This window comes from Schistocerca serialis, chromosome 7 (assembly GCF_023864345.2).
Source record: "Schistocerca serialis cubense isolate TAMUIC-IGC-003099 chromosome 7, iqSchSeri2.2, whole genome shotgun sequence".
Classification (NCBI taxonomy): domain Eukaryota; kingdom Metazoa; phylum Arthropoda; class Insecta; order Orthoptera; family Acrididae; genus Schistocerca; species Schistocerca serialis.
The window spans coordinates 44,015,205-44,025,838 of NC_064644.1; the positions used below are offsets into that span (position 1 = coordinate 44,015,205).

The window sequence follows — 10,634 nt, forward strand, 5'->3', positions numbered from 1 at the left end:
ATGCGGACGTGCATTGTCCTGCTGGAACAGCAAGTTCCCTTGCCGGTCTAGGAATGGTAGAACGATGGGTTCGATGACGGTTTGGATGTACCGTGCACTATTCAGTGTCCCCTCGACGATCACCAGTGGTGTACGGCCAGTGTAGGAGATCGCTCCCCACACCATGATGCCGGGTGTTGGCCCTGTGTGCATCGGTCGTATGCAGTCCTGATTGTGGCGCTCACCTGCACGGCGCCAAACACGCATACGACCATCATTGGCACCAAGGCAGAAGCGACTCTCATCGCTGAAGACGACACGTCTCCATTCGTCCCTCCATTCACGCCTGTCGCGACACCACGAGGCGGGCTGCACGATGTTGGGGCGTGAGCGGAAGACGGCCTAACGGTGTGCGGGACCGTAGCCCAGCTTCATGGAGACGGTTGCGAATGGTCCTCGCCGATACCCCAGGAGCAACAGTGTCCCTAATTTGCTGGGAAGTGGCGGTGCGGTCCCCTACGGCACTGCGTAGGATCCTACGGTCTTGGCGTGCATCCGTGCGTCGCTGCGGTCCGGTCCCAGGTCGACGGGCACGTGCACCTTCCGCCGACCACTGGCGACAACATCGATGTACTGTGGAGACCTCACGCCCCACGTGTTGAGCAATTCGGCGGTACGTCCACCCGGCCTCCCGCATGCCCACTATACGCCCTCGCTCAAAGTCCGTCAACTGCACATACGGTTCACGTCCACGCTGTCGCGGCATGCTACCAGTGTTAAAGACTGCGATGGAGCTCCGTATGCCACGGCAAACTGGCTGACACTGACGGCGGCGGTGCACAAATGCTGCGCAGCTAGCGCCATTCGACGGCCAACACCACGGTTCCTGGTGTGTCCGCTGTGCCGTGCGTGTGATCATTGCTTGTACAGCCCTCTCGCAGTGTCCGGAGCAAGTATGGTGGGTCTGACACACCGGTGTCAATGTGTTCTTTTTTCCATTTCCAGAAGTTTATAATATTAGTCTCTAAGATTAACACGCTACAACAGAAGCTAAGCTTTCACATGTAATATTGATCTTTTTTGCGTTTGTTATATTTTAAGATACATCACACAAATGTGCCAGTAAATTTAAAATTATGACATAAATGTCTCGGCTCGAAATTCTTGTAAGTGGCTGGTCCTCAAACTGTTCAGTTTCGAACGCTCTGTGATTTAGATATCCATCCCACTTTCTCACACGTAACATAATTCATCTTGCGTAAAAAGAAATTTACTTTGAAAGTAATGCTTTTCTAACCACCTTTCGCAATACTATCCGAAGACTGTTAGAAATAGGTACGATTTACGTTTCCAGATAGCGCCAGAAAACAGGCATTATTGTGCGTGTGCAACTGCAGTGGTGTAGGAAGCCCGTATGTTCGTTTGTATAAAGCACTAAAAGAGCTTCCGTTACACCATAAAAGAAACAGGGCATCAGAGGGTACTCCAATGAGCATCGGAATTTCGTAAACCATACTAAAATGCATAATTCGGCTTGAAGTGCGAATTGGCTTTTTCCAGATTCACAATGAAGTAGGTCCCATCTGATATTAAGCTTTTCAGTGTGGTTTTTGGAATGTAAATTTTCTTGGAGTACCAGTACTCTACGATCTCATTTTTGGTTCTTTATTATGGCATAATGCCATATATGGCAGAAGATGATAACGTGCGCTTGAAATTCAGCGAAAAGTTGGAACTAGCCAATACTGTAGAATGAAACACTTCGTTTCAAATAAAATGATTGCCTCAGTAGAAAGATTAATAAAGCTAAATTTCTTTAGCAAACTTGCAAAAATAACTTCACTGTTCTGCAAGGCGATTAATGCTTGACTGCTACTAACTTGGAAATAAAATAAAATCAGAAAACTGAAATTAATAATATATTTCTGCCCTCCGTAATTATGTGAATGTATTTTAATTCACTTGATAGCTCCCGGCCACAGAAATCCGTTTTGTTTTCATTTGACTTGGGAGCTGTACACGAAGAGAAGCAGCGAAATCACTTAACGTAAACACGTGTCACGTGGAGGTTAACCCCCTCCCCACTACAACTCTGTGCAAGCGTGAATCTGGCAGCTAGGGCGCGCGAGAAAAGTTTTTCTCGTTTGCATCTGGCTGCTTGCTGCTGCTACCGATACAGCTAACAGCCAAACTTCAAGTAGCGGGAGAAGGTACTGCTTATACGCGAGTCAAATGCGCATGCGCAACAGACCGCTGGCAATTGGTCAAACGAACCCAATGTGAACAGTTGTGACGTCATGCTCATAGCATGCAGTTTATTGTTAAGAAGAATTACGGTCTGCGCCCTACGGCCTTTGACATATTTTTGCTATTTGCAAACGCTTGTGCGTGCACGGTTTTTTGTTGTTGTAAATTGCACATTTCCTTTGCCACTAAAGTTTTATTTTTTCCCCTTCTCGTTTATATTTTATTGCTGCAGTATCATTCTCCAGCAGCAGGATACAATAACATTCTTTCCTAGAGAATCAATTCCGCAGCCAAAATTAAAAAAAAAAATTAACTGAAAGCTAAAACAACGAAAAATTCCCGGAATTCCGAAAAATTCCCGGGTTTTTTCCGGTTTTCTCCCGGGTGAAAAAATTCCCGGGTTTTTCCCGGATTTCCCGGTTGTCCCGGGTCGTATACACCCTGATTTGTTAATATAGAGGAATGTCTGCAACATGACACACAGTTCATGCAGATAAAAATGTGGTATGTTTACTCGGGTTGACGTCTGACTTACTCTTTTCGTCTGATCGCTTGTGAAGCGTGTAACCTATCTAGTCTGGCGCAGATCCCAGCGATCCGTGAAGATGGAAAGGCAGATGCATCTTAAGCGCGGACGATAGGTTTGATGTGCTATCCGCGAGACTGCACTATAAATCTACCCTAACAGTCGAACAGACTATATTGAAAGGGGGGGATGGGATTATTAGAGGGGTTTATGTTCCAGGAAAAGGATAATCCAGTGACGTAACAAGAAACACGGATGAATTAATCGCGCAGTATTGGCCTCCAGATTAAGAAAAGGCAAACCTACGTTTCTAGCATTTGTAGACTTAGAGAAAGCTTTTGACAACGTTAACTGGAATACTCTCTTTCAAATTCTGAAGGTGGCATGGGCGAAATACAGGGAGCGAAAGGCTATTTACAATTTTTACAGAAACCAGATGGCAGTTATAAGAGTCGAGGGGCATGAAAGGGAAGCAGTGGTTTAGGAGTGAGACAGGGTTGTAGCCTCTCCCCGATGATATTCAATCTGTATATTGAGCAAGCAGTAAAGGAAACAAAAGAAAAATTCGTAGTAGGTATTAAAATTCATGGAGAAGAAGTAAAAACTTTGAGGTTCGCCGATGACATTGTAATTCTGTCAGAGACAGCAAAGGACTTGGAAGAGCAGTTGAACGGAATGGACAGTGTCTTGAAAGAACATCAACAAAAGCAAAACGAGGATAATGGAATGTAGTCAAATTAAATCGGGTGATGCTGAGGGGATTAGATTAGGAAATGAGACACTTAAAGTAGTAAAGGAGTTTTGCTATTTAGGGAGTAAAATAACTGATGATGGTCGAAGTAGAGAGGATATAAAATGTAGACTGGCAATGGCAAGGAAAGCGTTTCTGAAGAAGAGAAATTTGTTAACATCGAGTATAGATTTAAGTGTCAGGAAGTCGTTTCTGAAAATATTTGTATGGAGTGTAGCCATGTATGGAAGTGAAACATGGACGATAACCAGTTTGGACAAGAAGAGAATAGAAGCTTTCGAAATGTGGTGCTACAGAAGAATGCTGAAGATAAGGTGGGTAGATCACGTAACTAATGAGGAGGTATTGAATAGGATTGTTGAGAAGAGAAGTTCGTGGCACAACTTGACTAGAAGAAAGGATCGGTTGGTAGGACATGTTCTGAGGCATCAAGGGATCACAAATTTAGCATTGGAGGGCAGCGTGGAGGGTAAAAATCGTAGAGGGAGACCAAGAGATGAATACACTAAACAGATTCAGAAGGATGTAGGTTGCAGTAGATACTGGGAGATGAAGAAGCTTGCACAGGATAGAGTAGCATGGAGAGCTGCATCAAACCAGTCTCAGGACTGAAGACCACAACAACAACAACATATTGGCTTCCGTGTCAGATTTCAGATGGACAGAGTATAGTTTACTACATAACATCTACATACACTGAAGAGCCAAATAAACTGGTACACCTGCGTAATATCGCGTAGGGCTCCCGAGAGCACGCAAATGTTCCGGAACACGACGTGGCATGGACTCGACTAATGTCTCAAGTATTGCTGGAGGAAACCAACACCATGCATCCTGCAGGGCTGTCCACAAATCCGTAAGAGTACGAGGGGGTGTCCTCTGAACAGTACATTGCAAGGAATCCCAGACATGCTCAATGATGCCCATGTCTGGGGAGTGTAGTGGCCAGCGGAAGTGTTTAAACTCAGAAGAGTGTTCCTGGAGCCACTCTGTAGCAATTCTGGACGTGCGGGGTGTCGCGTTATCTGTTGGAATTGCCCAAGTCCGTCGGAATGCACAATGGGCATGAATGGATACAGGTGATCAAACAGGATGCTTACGTATGTGTCGCCCGTCAGAGTCGAATCTAGACGTATCAGAGGTCTCATATCACTTCTCCACCAGCTTCAACAGTCCCCTGGTAACATGCAGAGTCCATGGATTCATGAGATTGTCTCCACACCCGTACACGACCATCCGCTCGATACAATTTGAAACGAGATTCGTCCGACCAGGCAAGATGTTTCCAGTCATCAATAGCCCAATGTCGGTGTTGACGGGTCCAGGCTTTGTGTCGTGCGGTCATCAGTCATCAAGGGTACGCGAGTGGGCCTCTGGCTCCGAAAGCCCATATCGATGATGTTTCGTTGAATGGTTCGCACGCTGACACTTTTTGATGGCCAAGCATTGAAATGTGCAGCAATTTGCGAAAGGGTTGCACTTCTGTCACACTGAACGATTGTCTTCAGTCCTCGTTAGCCCCGTCATTGCAGGACATTTTTCTAGCTTCAGCGATGTCGGAGATTTGATCTTTTACCGGATTCCTGATATTGACGATACACTCGTGAAATGATCGTACGAGAAAATCCCCCACTTCATTGATGCCTCGGAGATCATGTGTTCCATCGCTCGTGTACCGACTATAACACCATGTTCAAACTCACTCAAATCTTGATAACCTGCCATTATAGTAGAAGCAATCGGTGTAACAACTGCGCCAGACATTTACAGGCGTTGCCGACCGCACTGCTATACCCTGCCTGTTTACAAAATTCTGTATTTGAATACTCATGTCTGTATTAGTTTCTTTGGCGCTTCATTGTGCATACTACTCAAGCCATCGTACGGTGCATGGTGAAGGGTAACTCGTACCACTACTAGTCATTTCCTTTCCTGTTCCAAACACAAATGGTGCACGGGAAAACGATTGTCTTAGTCCCTCCGTCCAAGTCCTAATTTCTCGTATCTTATCTTTGTGGTTCTTACGTTGGTGCCAGTAGAATCGTCCAGCGGTCAGCCTCAAATACCAGTTATCTTCTCAGTAATACGTCGCGAAGAGAACGTCGTCTTCCCTCTAGGGATTCCCATTTGTGTTCAAGAAGCATCTCCGTAATCCTTTCATTCTGTCGAACCTACTGGTAATAAATCTAGCAGCATTAACATCTATACCCCACAAATCATTGTGAAGCGCCGCGGATGGTCTTGTTTGAGCGTACTGGAAATGTCTTGTGTCCAGTGAAGGAAAGTGCCACTCGAGTCTTCTGCCGATTGGTTGGTGTGCCACATTGGTGACGTCCAGGGTACTGTTTTTGTGGCCAGATGAGGTACTGAAGCCTGGCCACGTGAATGGTCAATAAAAGCCGCGAGCGCAAACAAAGATCGCGCGCTTTGACTGCGGTCCCTCCCCTCCGCCCCACCCCCACCACGTACCTTCCCCTCCTTGCCGGCGCCGCGCTCCTCTTCCCTTTTCTTTATGGAGGCCATTTTGCGCGAGAGTGAGGTTATGTTGGGTTAGTCGAGGCATCCATTAGCGCCGCGCGGGCCGTACGTTACCGCGACAGCACCCCCTCGGCCCCCCCCCGCCCCTTTTTCCCTGTGCCGGCGTTCTCGTCCTCCGCCGTTTTCTTCGCCATCACTTTTCCCCCTTCCGCCGTCTTCGCTTTCGGAAGCAGCCTCTCCTTTCGTCCGCGTGTTTCGCCACGCGGCTGCCTCACCCTCGAGAAGCGCAGGAGGCCGCCCTCACCCCTAGAAACCCCTCAGAAATAAGATTAAACCTCCTTCCGAGGAGAACAAAAAAATGGGAAAAATGTATTATAAGTCTTGCGCTGGGCGCGATCTCTGGCGCAGAAAGGAATGCGACAGCCGGGAGTGCCAGAAAGAGGCGCCGACTCTGCTGCCGTGACCCTGCTGGCCAAACACTCGATAGTGCGCCACAGTGTCGCCGGAGTTCGGAAAGGAACTACAGATTGCAACATAGTGAAGAAATGTTGTTTACAAAAGGCGTGCACCCAAAGGATGTTATGTGATGGCAAGTTGTGCAAAGGCACTGTAACAGGGTGGCATAGTAGTTAGCACATCTCCCAAGCTATCAGGAGACCTGGGTTCAACTCCCGGGCTTGGTGCAAATTTTCGTTCGTCGCTTCAGTCTGCATAAATACATCATAGATGGTTGAGACTTGAAAAGGTCTCTGGAACCATATAACTTCTATTGACCAAGTCACTCTACATCCACTTCATCGCAGTTACGTCAATGCTTTGTTGACCATTGCGAGAGGATGCGGCCCATCTGCTCCTCTTCTGTTGGCCCCAGGTGAACGAAGATAGACAATCATTTTCCTGTTATTTTGATCATATGTTTCGGAAAGCGACAATTAAGGAGTTTATGTGTGACACTTTTATGCCACAGTCTGTCGGGTGCCTTATGAATATACTACAGAAATTTAGAAAAGAGGATCAGGAACGTTTTTCACGCTCTACCCATTAATCAAAGTTGCCGGCCGGAGTGGCCGAGCGGTTCTAGGCGCTACAGTCTGGAACTGCGCGACCGCTACGGTCGCAGGTTCGAATCCTGCCTCGAGCATGGTTGTGTGTGATGTCCTTAGTTTAGTTAGGTTTAAGTAGTTCTAAGTTCTAGGGGACTGATGACCTCAGAAGTTAAGTCCCATAGTGCTCAGAGCCATTTGAACCGTTTAATCAAAGTCAACGGTCTTACTACTGAGAGAAAGCTCAGAATTTTTAACACGATTATCCTATCACCTATCACACTTTTGGATCTTAAAATTGGTCTGTAGCCTCTAACATACATGTAAAGTTCAGCTGCTCCAAAATCGATTCCTAAGAGTCTGTACTAAAGCTACCCAATACTAGTCAATCACAGAAATGTAACAGGCATTACTATTGTAAATATCCTACAAACAATTCACGTCAAATCTTCAAAATTCTTCTCTCTTGTTCTGAAAGATAATCTCGTACAAACGCTTATACTTCCAGCTATTGATTATGACGATGTTTTCCTGCAAGGATTTCCTCAGGAAAACTCACGGTGATGACAGCTGGTTATCAGTGGCTGTGTCCTTTACGTCAGTGATGTTGGACTCTTATCACATGTCACCATCAAATGCACAGCTATCCGGCTGCGTGTCTCTACTGTCTTATCGAAGTACACTGTCCCCATATCCCTCCTAGATCTTAACGCTGTTGTCTGAATGAGATGGCAGAACCACCTGTTCGCATCAGAGAAAAGTCCTTTGTGTCCCAACCCATAGTTCAGCCACTTTCTCTAAGTCCTCCTCAGTAGCAGGAACCCGTTTCTGGAATAAATCCCGCATTATATTACAGAACTGCATAACATCTCGAGCTTCAGAAGACAGTTAGTGACATGTCAACTAAAGCAGCAGTAATTATTCCCATTGTCCCTGCGTGCTTTCGTTAGCATTGTACCTCCTCCTTTTCAGCCTTATCTTTCTCATTTCCCAGTATTGTTATCTGGCGTGTTTCCTTAAATCTCCTTTATCCAGAACTCGCTGTATCAGAAAACGTTTATTTTGTACACCTATAATTTTTTATATCTGCCACTATCACTATTGTTTTTATCATCCTCCTCCTCCTCATCACCTCCATCACTATTAGTGACAGCAACTTCCAGAATTAACTTTATTAGTTCACAATCAGAATTATTTACTCACATTGTCACTATAGATACTCAAATCATCTTAATAGTATTTGTCGTATTAAAATTGTTATTTCTTAGGTAACTACAATATAAAAAAGGTACTCTGTGTTTGAAACCGTTGCTCAACGTAAGAGGTCCTGATGGTCCTAATCACATCACGTTAAATAAATAAATAAATATAAAAATTTTAAGTAATGTTACATAATTGCCCTGTAATTACATTAACAATGTACTAAATATCCCTCCCCGCAGTCAAATTCCCCAAGATGATCGAGGTGGCGCAAAGCCAGGGGGGCACAGGATTTGTATTTGGGACGAGGGTCGTTCAAATTCCCATCAGGCGTTCCAGATGTAACTTTTCTGTGATCTCCCTAAAGAGCTTGAATGACGGAATGATTTTTCGGAAAGGGCACGACTCATTTCCTCTTTCATCTCCTAATCCGAGCTTTCACTGTGTCTCTAATGACTGCATGGAAGACGGTCCCTAATATCCCTTCCCCAAAATGATGCCGAGGTAATTAAGCAACTAGCAAAAATTACTAACACATAGATAACGAAACAGCGCTAGTTGTTAACTCAAATCGAAATGCGGTAGTGCTTCGTGATACACTACTGGCCATTAAATTTACTACACCAAGAAGAAACGCACATGATAAACGGATATTGATTGGACAAATATATTATACTAGAACTGACATGTGATTACATTTTCACGCAATTTGGGTGCACAGATCCTGAGAAGTCAGTACCCAGAACAACAACCTCTGGCCGTAATAACGGCCTTGATACGCCTGGGCATTGAGACAAACAGAGCTTGGATGGCGTGTACAGGTACAGCTGCCCATGCAGCTTCGACACGATACCACAGTTCATCAAAAGTAGTGACTGGCGTATTGTGGCGAGCCAGTTGCTCGGCAACCATTGACCAGACGTTTTCAGTTGATGAGAGATCTGGAGAATGTGCTGGCCACGTCAGCAGTCGAACATTTTGTGTATCCAGAAAGGCCAGTACAGGACCTGCAACATGCGGTCGTGCATTATCCTGCTGAAATGTAGGGTTTTGCAGGGATCGAATGAAGGGTAGAGCTACGGGTCGTAACACGTCTGAAATGTAACGTCCACTGTTGAGAGTGCCGTCAATGCGAACAAGAGGTGACCGAGACATGTTACCAATGGCACCCCATACCATCACGTCGGGTGGTACGCCAGAATGCGATGACGAATACACGCTTCCAATGTGCGTTCACCGCTAAGTCGCCAAACAAGGATGCGACCATCATGATGCTGTAAACAGAACCTGGATTCATCCGAAAAAATGACGTTTTCCCATTCGTGCACCCAGGTTCGTCGTCGAGTTCACCATCGCAGACGCTCCTGTCTGTGATGCAGCGTCAAGGGTAACCGCAGCCATGGTCTCCGAGCTGATAGTCCATGCTGCTGCAAACGTCGTCGAACTGTTCGTGCAGATGGTTGTTGTCTTGCAAACGTCCCCATCTGTTAACTCAGGGATCGAGACGTGGCTGCACGATCCGTTACAGCCATGCGGGTAAGATGCCTGTCGTCTCGACTGCTAGTGATACGAGGCCGTTCGGATCCAGCACGGCGTTCCGTATTACCCTCCTGAACCCACCGATTCCATATTCCGCTAACAGTCATTATATCTCGACCAACGCGAGCAGCAATGTCGCGATACGATAAACCGCAATCGCGATAGGCTACAATCCGACTTTTATCAAACTCGGAAACGTGATGGTACGCATTTCTCCTCCTTACACGAGGCATCACAACAACGGTTCACCAGGCAACGCCGGTCAACTGCTGTTTGTGTATGAGAAATCGGTTGGAAACTTTCCTCATGTCAGCACGTTGTAGGTGTCGCCACCGGCGCCAATCTTGTGTGAATACTCTGAAACGCTAATCATTTGCATATCACAGTATCTTCTTCCTGTCGGTTAAATTTCGCATCTGTAGCACGTCATCTTCCTGGTGTAGCAATTTTAATGGCCAGTAGTGTATTAATGCTATTTGCTTGAATTGTTGTATAGCATTCCGAGAACGCAGCATCCTTTAGGCACCGCACACAATGGAACGTGTCAGACAGCTCGCAGTGTACGCGAGTGGTTCGAACGGCACCAGGACGAGTTTACTGTACTCCCCTCGCCACCAATCTCCCCAGAGTACAAACCAATCGAGAGCCTGTGGGACCACCTCAATCGCGCACCTTGGATCCTCAACCGGCAAATCTAGCGCAGCTGGCCGTGCCACTGGAGTCGGCGTGGCTGTTCATCCCTGTCGACATCTTCCAGTTCCTCATTTACTCTCTTTCTGCAAGTCTTGCACAGATCCCTTTGCAAAAGGAGGCTATTCGGCTTTCTGACAGGTGGCCACATTAATGTGATTTGACACTGCACTAAGAGTAG

At 46.2% G+C, this 10,634-nt stretch overlaps 1 protein-coding gene across 1 annotated transcript in view; it reads right to left on the bottom strand.

The window, feature by feature from the left end:
- LOC126412628 (paired box protein Pax-6-like) overlaps positions 1-6,026 on the bottom strand; it is a 74,392-nt gene extending 68,366 nt beyond the window's left edge. Inside the window, exon 1 of the mRNA XM_050082305.1 lies at positions 5,960-6,026. Within this exon, the coding sequence (XP_049938262.1) occupies positions 5,960-6,026 (67 nt within the window). The remainder of the gene's footprint in view (positions 1-5,959) is intronic.
- Between the last annotated feature and the right edge of the window lie 4,608 nt (positions 6,027-10,634).